The 19,925-nt window shown below is 51.0% G+C and overlaps 1 protein-coding gene across 14 annotated transcripts in view; it reads left to right on the forward strand.

The window, feature by feature from the left end:
* Positions 1-19,925, forward strand: part of PCSK6 (proprotein convertase subtilisin/kexin type 6) — a 91,598-nt gene that overhangs the window by 63,242 nt on the left and 8,431 nt on the right. For all 14 annotated transcript variants that reach the window (XM_086848781.1, XM_086848779.1, XM_086848782.1 and 11 more), the window contains 11 exons: positions 3,904-4,014; positions 4,624-4,767; positions 5,324-5,400; positions 6,076-6,164; positions 9,261-9,433; positions 13,122-13,334; positions 14,717-14,817; positions 16,360-16,463; positions 16,944-17,061; positions 17,875-18,063; positions 18,307-18,443. In XM_086848781.1, the coding sequence (XP_086704907.1) occupies positions 3,904-4,014; positions 4,624-4,767; positions 5,324-5,400; positions 6,076-6,164; positions 9,261-9,433; positions 13,122-13,334; positions 14,717-14,817; positions 16,360-16,463; positions 16,944-17,061; positions 17,875-18,063; positions 18,307-18,443 (1,456 nt within the window). The remainder of the gene's footprint in view (positions 1-3,903; positions 4,015-4,623; positions 4,768-5,323; positions 5,401-6,075; positions 6,165-9,260; positions 9,434-13,121; positions 13,335-14,716; positions 14,818-16,359; positions 16,464-16,943; positions 17,062-17,874; positions 18,064-18,306; positions 18,444-19,925) is intronic.

Genomic DNA, 19,925 nt, shown 5'->3' on the forward strand with positions numbered 1-19,925 from the left:
CCAAGACATCTCCAACCCACACGGCACCACATGTCCGGTCCACATCTCTCCAGACATGCACAGCAGCCCTGCCCTCCACAAGCTTTCCGGAGAGATTTGCTGTTAAATATTTGGACAAGGTCTGTAGCACATTTTTGAGGAGGAGGCGTACGCGTGGCTGCGTTGCCAGCGGGGAAACCTCTGCAAGGAGAGCCTGGTGCCCTGGAAGTGTGCTGGGCTTTAATTAAAGCTGTTTGCCCTCAGGGGGGTGCATAGGCATCCCAGCAAACTCTCTGCATTTGAAATACCCCCATTTAAATGAGTCTGGTTATAATGCAAACTAAATCAACTGGCTTTTAGTCATATTAACCTTTACCTTACCTTGCTCTGTGGGCTTCAAGCTGGAACAATTAACTCCTGTTCTCTTAATCCTTCCTTATAAGTTCAAAACCTGTTGGCATGTCTTGTCTCTCCCCCTCTCCCATCTACATTTACAAATCGTTTAAGTGATGCATTTGGATGACACCAGCTTAGAATGCATGCAGGAAAACATCACCTGGAGGCACGAGGACAGGAGCTGGAATCGGGAAGATGGAAACAAATCTTGCAGAAATCCTGCCGAACCAGCCAATCCGGTTGTTTGCAGATGTTGGGTGGTTCATGCCTTCCAGGGGCTATTGTTTCCAGTGCTGTTATTTGTTTGCTGTGGGGGTCGGTGGCATGAGCTGGGCAGGAGGACCACGGCCAAGCTCTTCACCCTCAGGAGAAGTCTTTGAGAGGGGAGACTCCAGGACACACAGGGAATCATGATCCTTGTGTGACCATGCTGCTGCTGAGCTGCCGTGCTGCCCCAAGAGACCCTGCAGCTGGCTGCTCCTTCTGGGGCTGATATGAGCCAAGAGATGTGGCAGGTGATGGAAAGAGAGGAAGGATGTGGCAAATCCAGCAATTTTGGGGACAGTTTGTGGTGGTGGGAGGCAGGGAGGGACAGTGGGATGCACAGTGGGGCCATGCTGTGCCACCCCTCTTAGGGGCTCCACTTGCAGCTCTTATTGCAGTAAACTTTCCTTGCTCATTGGAATGCTCCTGTTGGTCCATGCTATGCTTGAGCCTCCATCCTCTGCTCCAGTCTCTTAATTCTCATCAGGGGTTGCCATGGCCTTTGTCCCTGTGCCTCTGGCCATGCACCACAGCAAAATCAACCCCATTGGAATTACTTGCTGGGATTTATGGCAAACATGTGCTGGCACTATCTTGTTTATCCTGGATCTCCACTTTAACTCCTGAACACCCTCTGTGATAAGTCAGACTATCACTTTTCTAGAGCTGCAAAAGGAATTGCACCCTCACACGTGCTGGTTTTTGTGTTTGGTGGAGCCTCCCAGGCTGGCCAGCTCTGGGCCTCAGACACTGAAAAATCTCAAAGTGAGGGGAAACATAAAAAGCTCCTGCTCTGTTTCTAGCAAGGGTGAAGGGTCCAGCTTGGGGCTGCCTGTGCTGCCTCCTCATGGGGTCCTTTGGGGCCACGCAGTCACCTCTTTATTGCTAATTGCTGTCACTACCTAAAGGAGCTCCAGGAGAGCTGGAGAGGGACTTTGGATGAGGGTCTGGAGTGTCAGGGCAAGGGAGAATGGCTTCACACTGACACAGGACAGGGTAAGATGAGATACTAGGAGGAAATTCTTGGCTGCAAAGGTTATGAGGCCCTGGCACATGTTACCCAGAGAAGCTGCTGCTGAAGATGGGGAGGCTGCCCCATCCCTGGAAGTATTCAAGGCCAGGTTGAAGGGGACTTGGAGCAGCCTGGTCTGGTGGAAGCTGTCCCTGGCCATGGCAGAAGATTTGGAATGAGATGAGCTTTAAAGCTCCCCCCAACCCAAACCAGTCTGTGGTTTTGCAATAATTAGGGTTTGCAGGGGTAGAGCAGGGTCCCTGGGTCTCAGGACTGTAACACTTTGGGTCACTTCTTGTAGTAAAAAGCCTTTCTTTTCCTTTATTTTTTACATTCCAAGAAGCTTTTCCCCCACCCTGGATCAGCAATGGAAGTTGATCTGAGTTTCATGAGCTGCAGGAGCTGTTGCAGGAATGCCCCAGGTTCCTTCCTGCTTGCCCATTTTCCCATGCCAGCCACATTGATTTATCAACTCTTCCTTGAAATCAATGTCCTTAAAACTGCTGATTTCTCTGTGTCCACACACGACATCTCCATTGACTCCTGGCTGGCAGCACCGGGGTCCATCAGGAGCCTGTTTGAGATGAAGACATCCCCATGAGGCAACTCCTGGCAAGACCCCCCAAAATCCCACACCTTACCATTATTCCTGTATCCTGCAAAGCAGCAGGGAAAGGTGGTAGCTGTGGCTTGAGCAGTGAGACTCATGGAAATGCTGCCAGGGAGTGGTGCTTTAAGGAAAAAAGCCTGTTATTTGGGCCATAACCTCTATTTATTGTATTTTTATTTTTTTTTAACTAGACCATGAAGTTATATTTTTGCTTCTAGTGTTTAAATCCATCACTGTGTAAGCAAAGCGGTGTGCTCTCGGCAGCCAAGGCAGCGTGGAAAATCATTTTTCTATGAAATACATTTTTTTTCCCCCCTTTCAACAGTGTTTTTTTCTTTATAATATATATGTGTTTAAAACCCAAGCTCTAGGCTGGAAGCTGTCGGGTTTCTGACATCCACCTCCAACCAAGGCACAAAGCAATAAACTGTGCAAGAGCTCAGCTCAGCTGACAGTTTTACATAAATGAGCTCAACAAAAGTTGTGCTTTGTATTTTTATTCCTCTTGTTACAAAATCTTAGTCACAACAGTAGAGACATCCCCATGAGCAGCTCCCAAAAGACCCAGAGCCATCAGGAAGAATGTGTCCAGCAAGGAGGGATGTGCCACACAGCCCTCACAGTTCATTGGCTGGTGCCTCCTTTCTCCCCCAGCATGAACATCTGTAAAAATTTGGTCTGTAAATTACTTTTATAACCTTTTTTCACTAAACTTGTGTTTCACCTCTATGCTGAAGGCAGGAAAGCCCTTTCTGTGACAATAAAAGGTCTGGGGGGGGTGGTTAATGCTTGATAGGGATGGGATGTGACTGCTTCCAAAGCAGCACCTTAGGCAGCTCCTGCCACAGCACTGTGGGCAAACACCAGCATTTCCCAATCATGGCCTTTTCCAGATCATTTCCCGTTTGATCTCTCTGCGTGTCATGCCCCGCTGGAAAGCAAACAAATGTCAGAGTGGTCAGCTCCAAGGCCACCTCACACGTAGCCACTGCCAAAAATACTTGTGTGGAGCTGGCCACGTCCCCTGAGATCTGCCACGGCCGTGTGTGGCCGTCACATATTTTTGGGAAATGTGTGTTGTGCTTGGGTAAAGCCCCCAGTTTTTATTTTATCAGGAGGAAGGAGCTCGAAGGATGAGCAGCCCCAGAGCCAGGTGGAACAGCGTCAGGGCTGCGCTGCTGCCTCCCAGCCAGCAGGAAGGATCAGCCCAAAAACTAAGCCAAGCACCTGAGTCTTCTCCAAAACTTTGACTAAACTCTGAAATATGTGGTCTGTCTCCAGCGGGACTCCAGCGCGTGCTTCTGTGCTTGGCTAAGCCGGGGGTTCAGGCACGCGCTCGGAGGCGACGCTATTTGTGCTCCAGGGTTTTGCTGCACCGGCAGAGGAATCCGGTCTGGCTTAGACAGCACAATGAGCTGAGCTCACCCTGTCTGTCTGTCCATCCATCCTGTCTCCTTCCAAATGGAGCTGCTGTCTCCACAGCAGCTCTGTCCACGGAGATGGGGGTTTACCAGAGCACGGGGTGATGCTGGGATGGGCTCAGGCTGAGGCTGGCATTGCTTCTGCATCCCACATCCCATTTCAGTGGGCAGTGCCAGGCTCAGTGCCCATGGGTGATGCTGACCCAGGTCTCTGCTTTCAGGTGGACTGGCTGCAGCAGCAGGAGGTGAAGAGGAGGGTGAAGAGGCAGGTCCGAGGGGAGCCACACATCCTGCCCTTCAATGACCCAGTGTGGCCCAACATGTGGTACCTGGTGGGTGTCTCCCTGTCACTGCTTTATGGGGGGGTCATTTATTTCTAAGCAAATGCATCATCAATCTTTGTTCAGCCCAGCCAGTAATGAAATAATAGCATCAAATGTGCTTGGCAGCAGGATTTTAAAATAGTGAATTAATACACCTGAGAGTCTGGTTTGAAGTGTTTCACCCCTGTTAGCAGCCCCTCATCATGGTCTGCACAGCAAAGGCTTGGGAGCAGCACCGCTGTATTTTACCCATCCCAGAGCTGCAGCCATTTATTCGTAATATAATTTTTCTCCTGCCTGCTTCATCGATCTGTATTTGACAGGGAAATTCATTGAAAATTAAGGGTGGAAAGGAAGTGAGCACTTCAAAACCCAAGAGCCCATAGTACTTGAAATGGAAGAGGAAAAGAATAATAGGGAGATAGCATTGCCTGGATTAACTGCTGCTGGATGGGTTTGATCTGTAGAGTCAAGTTATAACAAATCTGCAAGTTATATGGCAGGGGGTGGGCTGTAAATATATTTTCTGGTTGATTAAATGGGCTCCCAGCCTGGCTGTTTGCTTAGATGGGCTGGAATGGGGTTGCAGCCCTTTTGCAGCTGTGTTTGTCCCCGTAGCACTGTGGTGATAAAAACAGTCGGTGCAGGTCGGAGATGAACATCCTGGCAGCCTGGCAGAGGGGCTACACAGGCAAGAACGTGGTGGTCACCATCCTCGATGACGGCATAGAGAGGAACCACCCCGACCTCCTGCAAAACTATGTGAGCTGGGGGATGGATGGGATGGACTGGGGCTGATCCTCACCATGAACTGATTTATGGAGAATTTCAGTGTGTAAACACAGCTGAAGTCTGTGCATTGGCATATGTAGAGGAAAAGGTTTGTTTTTTTTAAAAAAAAAAAAAAGCTTGAGATTTTTTTTTTTTAAGAAGGAAATGAGGTTTTTAGATAAGGAGGTTTGGGGGAAACTCCCTTTGCAGCTGCCTGGGAAGCAGCCTCCTCCCTCTGCTCACCAGGGCAGAGCCAAAAACCTGCATGAACCCTAGCTCAAACCCCACATGGCCACAGGGGGAGGGAGGGGGGTGCTGAACCCTGCAGGATTTGGGGTTCAGAGGAGCAGTTCCTGAGGTAGCAGGATATTTGCCTTGGGAACCATGCAGGACTGCAGCCTAAAACTATTTATTCTGAGCAAACAGTAAGAAACTAAGAGTAAAATACCATTTTCTGCCCTGCTTGCCTGCACTGGCCATCACTGCAGCTACTGGCCACCACAACCACTTAATATGTTGAATCTAATGATGAATCTAATATTTTCAGGACCCTCTTGCAAGCTATGATGTTAATGGGAATGACCACGACCCAACTCCACGCTACGATGCCAGCAATGAGAACAAGTATGTGATGCTAATTGTAATGGAGCAAGGAGTCTGGGGGTGTCCCTGAGGCTGGCTGTCCCCTCTGGGGTGTCTTCCAGGTCCCTTTCCCCATTCCCAGTGCTGTGGAGGAGGCTGTGTTAAGGGCTTTGCACAGTGTCCTTGTGTTTAATGCAAATTCAGCTGGTGCCAACCACATTAATTAACGAATCCTCCAGTCACCCAGTACAGCACCAGGGGGTTCCTTGCCCTGGCTGGGGATTGAACCACATGAGTCAGGATGGGTGACTGAGATAGCAAAGCGTGGATGCATTTTTGGGGCTTCAGTTAAAGAGGGATGGTTACAGATGGAAAGGAAACAGGAATGCCAACAGCAGCCTGCATAGAGGTGCAAGATGCAAAGAGGAAGTTGCATTTAGGTGCAAAATGCAAAGAGGAAGTTGCATTTAGGTGCAAAATGCAAAGAGGAAGTTGCATCAAGGTGTAAAATGCAAACAGCAGATTGGATTTAGGTGCAAAATACAAACAGCAAATTGCTTTCAGCATTCATTTCCTCCACCCGCTTGGTGGGGGTTTTGGGCAAGGGCAGTTTCTTCCTCTGCTCCAGCCCTGGGGTGGGTTTTGGGTGCTGGGTGGGGTGTGGCTGGAGGGATCCTTTGCCATGGCCATCAGCTGATGGGGGGTTTCTTCTTGCAGGCACGGCACTCGCTGCGCAGGGGAGGTGGCAGCGGCGGCGAACAACTCCTACTGCATCGTGGGCATCGCCTACAACGCCCGCATCGGAGGTGAGGCTGGCACCTCTGTGGCTCCCCTGCCCCTCACCATCCCCATGAGGGACTGTGACCACCCTGGTCACACCAACAGGCTCCTGGGGGAGAGGTGGGATGCTGCTCCCCCAGGAGAGAGTCTCCTCCTTGGTGCCTTGGCTGCAGGGAGCCCCAGGGGTGTTGGGGAGGATGGGTGAGATGGCATGCAGGGGACTCTGGCTCCATGTATTTAGGGTGGAAACTTTCTGCTTGGGCTGCATCCTTGCCATGAGGGTGCATGTGGATTGAGGAGGTGATGTTTTCACACCAAAAGTCCATAGCTGCTCTTGAGGGGGTCTGTCCTTGGGGTGGCTGTGTCTGCTGTGGTCAGTGGTGCTGGCTGAGGGTCAGAGCATTTGTTTGTGGGGTCAAAGGGTGCTGAGGAGCTGCTCAAAGCAGGGGGCCTAGGGAGAACCCCAAAAATATCCTCAGGGAAAAAACCCCAAGAAGATGCAGGGCCAGAGATGCATCTACGGGGGATCTTCTGTGCAGGCCCTCAAATAACACAATGTGTGGAAAGCAAATGAATCCCTATCACCAAATTGGACCCTAGTGTTAATTAACATTGCTGAGTTCATTTGCATTTGCCCAGCTGGTTTGAGCTGAGGCAGTTCTGGCCAACACAGGCAACCCTGGGGAGATGAGGGTTGTAGTGGGGGTGGGAGTGTGGTGTCCCCTGGCTGGTGGAAGTGTGTAGAGGACAAATGCCTGGAGCTGGGCTCTTTCAGCCTTCAGCCTCGTCCCTGGCAGGATTGGAACAGGAGAGGGGCTTTTCCTGCAGCCCCTCCCTACCACCCAAGTGCAGGGAGAAGTGACCATCAGTAGCATGGACCCAAGTGCCCACAGGTGAATTTGGAGTTTAATTCCTTCTTTTGGCTTATTCATCCTGGCTATGCAGGGAACAGCTTTTGTTAGGGTTGTGTCTGAGCAGTGTCCACAGGGATCTTGCTCTTGGCCTAGTATCTCCCATGGTTGCCTGTGCTGGGAAAATCCCCAGGGGGAAGAAATAAATAGCCCCAGGGAGGGTGAAGAGTGGACTGGCAGGGCTGTAAGGGCTACGGCACCTCATCCCATCCCATCTCCTACATGTGTGATGGCTTCTTGCTTCTTAGAGGCTTCTTGCCTCTAAAAGCCCATCTCCAAGCACACAGCAAGCAGCAGCAGAGCAAGACAAAGCTGATGGTGGGATTTGTTGGATCCTGCAGGATCAGGCCATTCCCTTCATGCTCCTTTCCCTACAGCAGCTGTGGAGACGAGCGTTCCTTGTTGACTTTATGACGACCTCTGGGTCTCATTTTAATTTGCTCCCTTTAACGAGTGCCTTGCCTCAGGGGTGTGCTGGGGAGGTGTTGAGTGAGACAAGGCACCTGGCAGAGGGCTGGGGGCCGGGGGCTTCCCACAACGTGAGCAGGCAAAGGGGAAAAATAGAGTCTGAGCCGTATCAAGTTTGGGATCATGGAGGAAAATACGCTATAGCTGCAGCGAGAGTGATTTTAGATGGATTACACAAATAAAGCAGCGATTAATGAGCACAACTTGTTGGGGAAGCCTATTTGTCACACTGGGAGAGCTCCCATCTAATTTTACTGGCTGCTCTTCAGTGCTCTTGCATTGCTTTTCATATGCCCTGGGCAAAACACATCACTGCTCAAGGAAAGGGCTCCTGCCATTCCTCCTCCTCTTTCCTCTCCTCGAACGCTCGCTTTGGAGGTTGGTGTTGCTCCCTGTGTGACACAAAGCTCATTTATTTTGCAGCACCCACCCCTGCTCCCTCCTGCTCCCCATTATTTGACCAGTTCCTCATTGTGGGTGGCTGTCTCTGGGCAGGCTTTGGGTTGACTTTAGGCAGATTTTGGGCTTGCTGATGAAAAAAGCCACATAAAGCAAGCACAAACCCCATCCCTCGTCTGGTTTTCCTTGCCGTGTGCAGCTCAGACACTGGCCTTGGCTCCTTGCCCCTTCTCCTTGTGTTTTCTTGTTGACAAAGAGGAATTTTTTGGGAACAGCGCTGCTCCCTGATTTTACATTTCTAAGCTTGGTTTTGGCTGGTCAGGGACAGCGTCAGAAGGAGATATTTGAGTTGACTTGTGTCCAGAGCGCAGCTGCAGCTGGAATGACATCTGCCTGCATTTGTTTGCTTTAAGACAAAATACATGTGGAAGGGAAAATGCGTTTTTATAAACCAGACTGTCCCTGGCTGACAAAATACGATGCTGAAATTTCCAGCATCGCTTTTCCTGCAAGGGCTGTTTCTGGGCAGCCAGTTGGGGTGCCTGGCACCCTCTACCCACTGTGTGGAGAGGAAATCCAGCAGGGAAAGGGTGATGGAGAGCAGCAGAAGTTGTGCTGTTGTGTTGCAGCAGTTGGAGGCTGGGGGTGTGCAGCAATCCCACCATGGCTGGTGGGCTCTGCCTGTGAGCATCCTGGCTGGTACCTGCTGGCATTCCCAGCTGGAAGTGAAAGTTATCCTGGGTGGCATTGTTGTCCCACCATGTGTTGGGGTCCTGGCTCTGACTTTGGTCATACAAACCACAGCCTGGGTTTTTTCCTAGGGCTTCTCCCTCTCCAGGGAACCACTGGCATCAATTGGGCAGTGATGGGGTTTGGGGACAGTCACAGTCATCCATCCCCACTTGAGGGGGGAGGCTTTATCCCACCAGTGTGCCTGAAGCTGGGGGGGCATGAGTGTTCAGGAAACACCAAAATCTTCCAGGTGGAGAAATATGCTAGCTAAGGAATCAAAAGGGGAGGAAAAACTATTTTAGTGGGGGGATTTTGTCTCTGGGGAGTGCAGTACAACTACCACCACCCATTCCCCGCCAGTGGAGGGGAAGTGAGTTTTAACACCCCCTTCTCCATCACTTTCCATGAAGCCAGCAACACAGAAAACTTCCCCCGTAGCTCCCCAGCATCCTGCTGCCAGGCTCGTTGGCATGCGGGGCCATGGGTTGAAGCTATTCCAGGCGCGCCTGAGCCATGTGGTTTCCGCCGCCGTTAACAAAGCCCTTTGATTGCAATCCTCACACTGTCATCCACGCCATGAAGCCCTAATGTCTGATGTTTTTGTGCTTTTAGGCATTCGTATGTTAGATGGAGATGTAACAGATGTTGTTGAAGCGAAGTCGCTTGGCATCAGACCCGATTACATTGACATTTACAGCGCGAGCTGGGGGCCAGATGATGATGGGAAGACAGTTGATGGACCTGGTCTATTGGCCAAACAGGCTTTTGAGCAAGGCATTAAAAAGGTGTGGATCCCACAGCGCCCAGACGCGCTCGCCCTCCTCCTCCTGTCCCGTGGGAAGGGCCACGGCCGGCCCGGGGTCTGGCGCGGGGTTGGGCAGCTCAGCCCCCTGAGGCACTGCCAGCACTAGGGCTGGGGCGGGGGGGAGCCAATCATCTCTAATTTTTCCTTGTTTTCCCCGGCGCCCCTAAGAGCTCCGGTGGATTTGGCGGCTGAGGGTGGTGATGGCGGGAGGTGCCCGGTGATGGTGGGACCCCTCAGCACGGCTGGCACAGCCCCAGCAGAGCTGGGAGGCCCCAGGTTGTGTTGTGAAGCTCTGCCGGGATGAGAAACACAAAGCAGTTCTTGGGGGATGTAACTTTGCACCCCAAAATATCCCCCCTGGATGCTGGTGTGGATGGAAACAGCAGTATCCCAAACCCCAGCGTGTCCAACCCTCTCCTCCACGCTCCTTGGGCTCCTGGTATCCTCTCCCAGGGGCCTCTGTCACGTTAAGCATTCCCTTGGTTTTCCACCCAGAAAAAGTGGCTGTGTCATGGCTGGGAAGGGACATGGGTGTTGCCACAGGATCTGACAATGGATTGTTGTCCTTGAGATTCTCCAGTAAGAAAGTTCAGCCAACATCACATATGGTTGACAGCTGTCAATCACTGCTGGGGATGCTCTGGCCTTCCTGTGGCCCTTCCCTTTTTGGATACTTTTAAAAAATGCCCAACATTGGCTAAAAGCTTTGGGAAACAGCCCTCTCTGGCAGCTCGGTGGGTGCCATGGGTAAGTGTCGCAGTGGCTCAGGGCTCCACAGTGGCTGTTCCCTGGGTGCTCCAGAGAATCTGGGGTTGGGGTTTCATTGCCAGCAGCCCCAGGCTGGGCTGTGAAGCCCCCACTTCAACCTCTGCCACCACTCCTTCCTCTGCTGCCTCTTCCCGCAGCGTGCCGGGAGTTGGGGTGGCCTCTTATCTAAAAATAGGGTGGAGCGTTTTTCCCACTGTTTACTTGATTTCCTGCTGGGGCGGTGAGCCTGCCGAGGAATCCATTGAAGTGCCGGGGAGTTCACGCCGTGTAAATACGGGGGAACAAGCTGCTTTTTAGACCTTATTTTTCCATGCAGGAGCAAACGGGCAGCAGCACTTGCATAGCACAGCCCCACTGTCTTAGGATGTTGTTTTTGCCTCTCAGGGGGCACCCCAGCCTCCCCACTGCCACCCCGTGTTTGCAGCACCCACTATCCCACATGCACAGCTCGTAATTGCCAACTCCATCTCCTTAAATAACGAGGAAAGCTGCAAGCAGATAGTTAACTGCCACCTTTAGCCCGAGCAAACAGCTGTAACCGAGTTATAAATCCTTAAAATTGAGTTTTTAATGGAAACATTAAAATAACCTTTATCTATTAGCGATAGGACTGCGCTGGGGTAATTTATCATCTTGTTTCTTGTTCCTCCAGCCACACTTTATTAGTTCCCTAGCTAACGAGGGGATATTTATCCTGGTCATTCGTGGAGTGCTGTTGGGCAGACACCCAGGCCCCGCAGTGCTGCGGAAGCAGGAGATGCTGTGCATCCCACAGACAGCCCATGAGCTGCTGGGGTGAGCTGGATCAGCCCCAGCTTGGCCAGGGAGGGGTTCCCTGCTTTAAATGATGCCCAGATTCAGGTTTTATAGCAGCCAGGAGCCCCTCACTGGCATTGCATTGGCTTAGGAGGATGACAAGTTAAGAAACTGGATGTTTGGGGTCTGCTTACAGAAATCTTGAGTGTGCCTTGTTTGAGTGCAAAGGGAAAGAATGGATTTTTCCAACCCGAGGGAGCTGCAATATGTGGTGAGCTCTTGCTCTGCCAGGAATGCTGTCAGGTGTTAGCTGTGCATTGTTGCAGTGTCATTCATGTGCCTGTTCATGTCCTCATGTGACCGTGCTGTCTCCAAACCCACCTTCCCCCAGTGCAGCCCTGCCTGGGCATCGCAGGGACGTGGGTTTGGAGCAGGTCTGAGCCTTTCTTGGTCCCGTGGGTGCGACACTCAGGGCGAGGGATGAAAGGGAGGTCTGGGCTCCCAATCATCTGATCCCAATCAAAATCGTTGCTACATCTCCAGATGCTTGGCCAATTGTGTCTGGTTTTATTCCTCTGATTAGTGATTTGGGAAGGTTTGGGTTGCATGCAGTGGGACCCATCCTTGGAGGTATTTTGACTTTGGTGTGGGGAGCTGGATGGTCACTGTCTGTGCCAAGTGTGTGGGCTGGGATGCTGCCTCCTTGGAGATCCAGGAAACCCTGGAAAGTGGGATGGGAGATGCCAGCAGCAGGCTTGGTGGGCTGGCAAGCTGGGTCAAGCTCTCGGTGATGTGGAGCAGGGCAGTAATTCCCTTGGCAATTGCACTTTTTCTTGCAGAGCTCCAGACAGCTCTATTAATCTTTGCTAGGGAAATACCCACCCAGTTTGGCTGGGAGGCAGCCCAGATAATGAAAACTTTCATAAAGTAAGGAAAGAGGCTGACTTAGACTGTGTATCCAGAGGCAGGGTCAGCTCAGAGAGCCTCTGCCCCAGGAGGGGGGCGAGACAGGTAATAAACCATCCCGCTCCCCCTGGCGCCTAAAGCCCACAATAAATCCTGGTGAATTCCTCCAGAGCAAAGCTGCTTTATTATTATTATTATTATTGTTATTATTATTTTTTGTGGAGGAAGCTGCTACAGAGCAGTGGGAGGGATGTAAACACCAGATCTGCCCAGGCGAGTGCCAAAATCTCTCCGTGGCAGGAGCAGCCGCGGGGAGGATGGGGCTGCTCCGCTGCTTCCATCGCCTGCCAAGCCCGGCAGCTCTCCATCCTCCCCGGAGAACCCTGCCTTACGGGGCAGGGAAGAAAACCAGCCACTTCATTTCCTGCCCCTAACCCTTCTGGATCACCAAAAATCCTCCTGTTTGGGATGTTGTCGGCACCTTGCTTGTGACCCCCCCGCAGGGCTGGGTTATTCCTGGGTGTCCCGGCAGTGGGTTGGATGCAGGGATGAATGGGGCTCTTTCCCATGGTATTGGCTTCTCTAGGGGCTCCTCGTTGGCACCATGGTTGCTGCTGCCAGGTGGGATTTTCCCCTGGATCCAGGGAGGTCTGAGCAGCAGGCACACCCCTCCCACTCCCCAACTTCCAGTGGGGTCCCAGAGCTGTACCCAGTGAGGATGGCCCCATCAGATGTTCCAGCCAAGTGATGGGGAGGGGAGAAAAGGATGGGATTTAAAAGACAAGCAAAAGAAACCTAAAGGATAGGCTGGGAGAAGGCTTCTGGTGGTTTGGGTGGTTCATGAGGGGCTTTGTGGGCTTGGGAGATTTGGGGTTTGGGGGTTCCCTGCCAGTTCTTCCTGCAGGGCCATCCCTAAAAGCACCATGCTGTGTGTTAGTGCCTGGTCCAGGGACTCTGAGTATCCAAGATGTTTTCTCCCATGGAAAATGCTAAAATCCTGTTGCTGGAGGCTCTCCCATACTTTTGGGGGAATCACTGCCTGTAAACTGGGACTGACTGAGCCGAGGGACACATGTGGGGACTGATGCAGGGGGCTGAGTGCTGGGCAGGGTGGGACCCATCCTTCCACCCTAACCAAACACCCAAAAATCAGACTTACCCCCTCCTCCCCATGCCAAGATAGCCTCTCATCCTGGGCAAACACCTCCTCTAACCCTCCACACTCTCTGTGCCCGCAGGGTCGCAGGGGACTGGGGTCCATTTTCGTCTGGGCATCGGGGAACGGCGGCAGAGAGGGCGATTACTGCTCCTGTGATGGCTACACCAACAGCATCTACACCATCTCCATCAGCAGCACCACCGAGAACGGCTACAAGCCCTGGTACCTGGAGGAGTGTGCCTCCACCCTCGCCACCACCTACAGCAGCGGGGCGTTCTATGAGCGGAAAATTGTGAGTTTTACCCCAACATCGAGTGGGGCAGCACCTCCTGGGTGTTTTCTGTACAGCTGGGCTGTGGGTGATGGCTTAGTTGGAAGAGCTAGGCTTTGTCCTTAGCTCTGCAGAGGGTTTTGCCCTGGTTTTTGCTCAGGGATGTCGTGTTTTCCATGGTAAATGGGTGAAAGGGCTGGAGGTTTGCAAAAATACCCACGTAAATATTTACCTGTTCCCCAAAGTACTTGCTCACTGCATCTTGTTTTGTTTGGTTTTTTTTATAAAAGTGAATTTTGAGGATTTTTAGCCTGAGAGAGAAAAAAGGTTGAGAATGAAGACATTTAACAGGGGTGTGGCAGCCCCAAACTGGGAGCTGAGACTTTCTGGAGCCAAGAACTCCCTGAAAATGCTTGCACATGTGGATCAGTGCAGTTTTCCCTGTCACCCAGGCTGTATTTGCCCTGTCCCAACAGCTGCAGTGGCCTGGTCACACCATGGCTGACTGTTACTGACACCTGTGCATCATCTGAACCTTGGGAAGTAAAGCATCTCCCACCAACACAGCACCTTACCCAGCCTGGGGAGGGAGTTTTCCACCCAAGTGAGGCTTTCTGACCAAAAATTGTGGGGTTTTTTTGTTTGTTTGTTTGTTTTTCTCTTTAACAAGTAAATATTTTTTTTTTGTATTGAGGAGTAATTTCTTTGACCCCCAAAAGATGAATTTCCAGCCAGAAAACAAAATGCAAGTGGCATTTTCATGGCATTGCAGAAGTGTTTGCATGGCTGAGGCCAGCCCCATTCCAGTGCTACTGGAGCACTGTTGGGCAAAAACCCAAACCAGCTTCCAATCCAGAAATCACCAGATTAACTCAAAACTTATGAGCCTTTTAAAATGAGAAAAAGCATTTTTGGCCTTCCATCTCCTCTCCAAGTTTCTGGTACCCAAACATTGTGCTCTGTCTTCAAACAAAAAAGCTGGAAATGGCACTTTTTCCCCCTATACAAATGGAAATTCTTGTCCAAGACCAGGAGCTAGAGGCTTTAAAGAAAGTGTTTAATATGTCCCAACTCAGTATGCATCCCTTGATGTGTACCCACACCACTCCATCCACCTTTTCCTCCAGCTGATCCACAGCCAAATGGACTTTTTTTCCCTTTCAAATAGTTTTTGCACCTTTGAGAAAAGGTGTACAAAGTAGAGGGGCATTTTCTCATGCACCAAATGTATCTGCATCCCATTTTTGGGGCTCTGTGCCCCCCGATGGCATTGGAATCTTGTCAGGGCTTGGGTACCAACAGGCTCATCTCCTCTCTGGCAGCATCCCAAGCAAATCTGGGGTGCAAATGGGGTAGGGCCCATGCTGGGAGCACTCTGGGTGCTGCAGCTCCTCTCTCCACAGGTCACCACGGATCTCCGGCACCGCTGCACCGACGGCCACACCGGCACCTCCGTGTCCGCCCCGATGGTCGCAGGCATCATCGCCTTGGCTTTGGAGGCAAAGTAAGTGTAACCTCATCAGGAGAAATGTTCCCACATTTAGCACCTGGTGAGCAAAACCTGAAAGAAACAAGGTGGTTTTGTTTCCTCTGGAGTGACCAAAATGACACAAAGTTATTTTAAATCGCTCCTTTCTGGCAGTGTTGTTGTTTTGTATGTGTCTTCCCACAGGTGTTTTATTGATCTAATTCTTCACTTGTTGCCATCTGTTGAAAAGTTTGGGGCTGGTGACATCAGTCAGGCTTTTCAGTAGGTGCATTGAAAGCACTGACAGCCAGCTCCAATGGGAGTTTTATAAATACTTCCTGGGAAAAAAAAAAAAGTCAGAAAACATCACAGACATTGGGAAATGTCAGCAGAAGTGATGGTTTTCAGCAAGTGTTGCATTTCTGGGGGAAAAGGACTACTTTTTCACAATGTCAAAAACTCACAGAACTTTTCAGCGACACACACACCCCTGGTTCAAACGAGTTGCTCTTTTCCTCTTGTCCCCATCCCAGTCCTGGTTCCATCATGGTCCCTCAGCCCAGGAACAGCCCTTGGGCATCCCTGTGTTGCTTCATGGAGTGGCTTCTCATGAGCTTATTATTATTTTTATGGAGTGGAAATAAAATGAAGGCTGGGAATAAGAATAAGCCTCAGGGCAGCACTGCACTCTCATCCAGGGATGGTGATTGTGGCTCCGTTCCTCCTCCCCTGGTTTAATCCCAACACCCAGGTCGGGTGAGAGCATTTCCGGAGACGCCATTTTCATTATAAATATATTAAAAGCTTTAGATGTAATTTTTGAATTGTTTAGCTGAGGCATAAACCGCAACATTAACTACCAGAGCTTGGTGCTCAGGCATTCCATTATGGCAAGCGAGAATAAATTGAATTTCTTTCTTTAAATGTTGCTCAAGAGCAATATAAATCCCTGCTCGAGATGCTGAGCAACTGACTGTAAGTAAAGCAGGGAAAATTCTCCAGCAATATCCCTGAGCTGGGGTCTTGAGGGGGCTCAGAAGCACAGAGCACTCAGTGTCCAGCACTCTGAACACACAAACCCAGTCTGGGGAGGTCGACACAATTTGGGTTTAATTTTTCTGTTTAATGAACAACCCAGGTTTTATTTCCAGCAATCTTTTGCTGTTATTCCTACAAAGGGAATGTTTGCTCAGTATTGTGGATCAGCAAGCTGCCGAGCCCACTATCCTGCCTCAGGATGTGCTTTGCTCTCTGTCTCCTACAAAAAAATGAGGAATACCTTCCTGATTTGCTTCATTTCTACCCTGGAGCCTGAGAGCTAAATGGCCTTATCCAGGAGCAAATCCTACAATTCCTATGAGCATGTGGCATCCTTTCCTGGGGCACAACACCCTGCTGGGATACCTTAAGTGCTGGCAGGGTGTCAGCATTTAAATCATCAATTTCTGCTTTTTTTTAGGCAGGAAAGAGGGGTGGTTGGTGTGGTTTTTGTTTGGTTTTTTTTTCCTGTGGGGTACCTGCTGCTGCTGGGAGGACAGGGAACAGCAGAGCCACCCCATGAGCCACGTGTCATTGCAGCCCCCTGCTCACCTGGAGGGATGTCCAGCATCTGCTGGTCAAAACCTCGCGGCCGGGGCACCTGCGAGCGCCCGACTGGAAAACCAACGGAGCGGGGCACAAAGGTGAGAGGCCGTGGGGATGGCAGGGCAAGAAGAGCCAAACAAGGGAAAATAAAGGTCTCCAGAGCTTCACTTATGGGGAAAATACACCATGGGTGGCCACTGTCAGGTTCACTGAGGGCTCCTACCTTCAGGCTGTTAAGTGGAGGGAGGAGAAGGCAGTAATTCATGGGGTGAGATGCTTGGAACTCTTACTTGGTGGGGATTTGGAAAACTTGTTTGCTGGAGACTCTCTTTTGAGCTTCAGAATTTCTTGATACTTTCCTTGGACTGCTCCCAGCAATGGGTTTTCAGGGTGCCAGTGTGGATTTGGGGTGTAACTTGGCCAGGGTGGTGAGCTCCATGTGATGAAACTCTTCATATCCCAACGGGGTCAACTCCACACCCTCCCTGATTGTTGGAGGATGCTCCACCAAGCACTGAGGAGGAGCTCCTGATCCCTGCTGGGAAAGCTGAGGGTTTCTGAGTCTTCTCTCTTTCCAGTTAGCCATCTATATGGCTTTGGGCTGGTGGATGCTGATGCTATTGTGGTGGAAGCCAAGAAGTGGAAGATGGTTCCTCCCCAGCACATCTGTGTGGGAAGTCTGGACAGGGTGCCCAAGTGAGTGTTGTGGGGTCTGTGTCTATGGCTTGGTGAAGTGCAGGTCCCATTAGGGCTCTCCAGGGCCAGCTTTGAGAGTGGGTGATTTTTTTCCCCTTTTGCAAGATTTCGCTTCCCAGACAAGTGATTAATGGGGAGCTTTTGAGGGCTGACAGTGAGAGACCAAATCCACCTTGCCTGCTGGATCCTACGTGAGCAGTGATGTGTTGGTGTCTCCACCCTTACACTGAACACATTGTCTTGATGGAAGACACCAAAAACTGGTGATTTTTTTGCAAAGTTTACCAAATTTCCAGTGTCTTGGTTCTCTTTGTATTCGGCTTCAGGTTCAATCCAGCTCAGATGCACATCTCACCCTTAGTAGGTCAATCCCTCCTAGGTGAAGAGTGGAATCACTGACCAAGTGGACACTCATTTACCAACTCCTGGCTGTAGAGCAAGAGAGTTGTTAATCAGCAAAGTCTTTTAGAGACTTGCATATGCAAAACAGGAATGAGTGCAGAGCCAAGTGTGTTCATGAAGCTATTTATCTGATACAGACACTAATTACAGCCCAAAGAGGAGCGCTGCACTCGTAATTATAATAAAGCAGCGCCCTTGCAGCCCATAAGGCATAGATCTTCGAAGCACTTCAAACTCATCTTGTTACCATCCAGCAATTCAGCAAATTCCCCTGCTAGGACACTGGGAATTGCAGTGGCAGATAAGATAATTTTTGCTGTGAAGCAGCAGGTTCAGATCTAACAGGGTGTCCACGCCTGGGAGCCCGGGGCACTCTGTCCCCATCCTGACGCCGTGCCCTGTCCCTGGCAGGTACATCCGAGCTGACCACATGCTGCGTGCCAGCACCCTGAGCAGCGCCTGCGCCGAGCAGCGGGACCAGCACGTGCTGTACCTGGAGCACGTCGTGGTGCGGCTCAGCATCGCCCACCCACGCCGGGGGGACCTCCAGATCAGCCTCATCTCCCCCGCCGGGACACGGTCACAGCTCCTCGCCAGGAGGTGAGAGCAGCCAGAGCCAGGGCGCGTCTGGGCTGGGCAGCATCCTCCTTTAGGGGGTTGCTGTAAGTTTCCTTGGGTTTTAGGGGGAAGTGGGAGGCATGTGCAGGTTTCAGCTGCCGGAGAGCTTGGTGCAAGGGAGCGTGCATGCAAGGATCCCTAAAATCTTCAGTTGGCTGTCTACCTTTTCTGATAAAATACGACATTCAAAGTCACATTTCTTAGTGCATGACATTACCGTTGCAGGGTGTTTGACCACTCCAATGAAGGCTTCAAGGGCTGGGAGTTCATGACTGTCCACTGCTGGGGGGAGCGGGCGGCGGGGGAGTGGACCCTGGAGATCCACGACACACCATCCCAAGTGCGCAACCCCGCTGTGCAAGGTAAGGATCCCCCAGGGCCCACCAGTCTCTCACTCCCAAGACCCTTTGTAGGCTGCTTCGCTTGGCTATAAATTTATATAAATTGTATAAATTATATAAATTTATATAAATTATATAAATTATAAATTTGGAGTTTAACGGACTTCAACAAAATCTGTATTGCCCAGATTTTCAAAAATGGGAACGAAATGTCAGCTCTGAATGCAGGAGGCTGCAGGTCTGGCTGAGCTGGAAGTTGGTTTTCTCGCAGCAGCAACAGTAAACTGGCTGCACCCAAGAGCCAGGTTTCCAAAATTAAACTGTAATGAGTCAAAATGAGGAAACCCAAGAGCTGTAATTGTTGTTTGTTTGTTTTGCTTCACTGCTGGGACATCTGGCATGTGGGCTGGTTGTGCAACGACGCAAGGGGACGATGCCCCTCGGGCTGCAGTCGGATGGACATCCTCCCTAGACTGCCACCATGCTGGTGGGGGGTGGCCAGGCTCAGCCTGACCCCCTGCATGTCCCAAACTCTGCTGTGTCCCCTCCTCCCCAGCTTGGCTCCCTGACCCCCTCCCAGCACAGGAGCCGTGTGGGCAGGATCCGGCCCCGCCGGGAAGCGGCAGCCGCCTCGCTGGCTGGGGGCAGCGGGATGTGAAGCATCCTGCCTGGGGCTGGCGTGTGTTGTGGGGGTGTTAAATCCACACAATCACTGATAGGAAGCCAGGAGTATATTAAAAATTTCTCCCACGCTACTTTCTGGCGGGAGGTGCACGTGGGGGTGCATTGCACAGAAAGTGTTTCTGTTTGCTGCCTTCACCCCAAATCTTTTGAACTCAGAGAGCAGCAGCAAAGCGCCCACAGAGCTGCTTTTGCCCCCTGGTATTTACAGTTTGTGGCGGGTGTTTCTGAGCCCCTCACAGGCATCAGGGCTTGGCAAAACAAAATGAGAATGAGTGCATTAAGTCATCCCCTCAAAAAGTCTGTGCTGGGTTTGAAGCAGAGAGGGCACAGCAAGAGAAAAAAGAGGGAACATGCTCCCAGCTTGTAGCAGAAATGGAAATTAAATGTTGATTTAATATCACTAAATTGGTTAATTTAATATCAATTAAATACTATGAGTGTCATGTTGCTGCTACTGCTGCACCCCCAGATCAGGCCAGTGCAGCCTGGGCTTTCCTCAGGCAGGATATTTTAGATTTAAAGCAAATTCAATTCTTTTGACAAAGGCGCTTCCCCAGCTGACACTTCCAGGGCTTGACCCTTCTCAGGCTCCACACCAGCACTGCTCTGTGCAGCAGGTGTGTCCTCTCATGCCTTTGGGAGAGCCAGGGGATTTGGGTATTGCAAATTTTAAGCCCTTCCTGGAAACACAGGGATTAGTAGTTAAAGCCGAGCACGCTGCAGGCATGAAGTGACTCGCATTGATGGGGAATTGGAAGAAAAACAGTGTTTGGAAAGAAGCAGCAGCATTTTTGGACTCTCTCCCCAAAGCCATGTGGC

The sequence above is a fragment of the Cyanistes caeruleus genome, chromosome 13 (assembly GCF_971803275.1).
Source record: "Cyanistes caeruleus chromosome 13, bCyaCae1.hap1.1, whole genome shotgun sequence".
Taxonomy (NCBI): Eukaryota; Metazoa; Chordata; class Aves; order Passeriformes; family Paridae; genus Cyanistes; species Cyanistes caeruleus.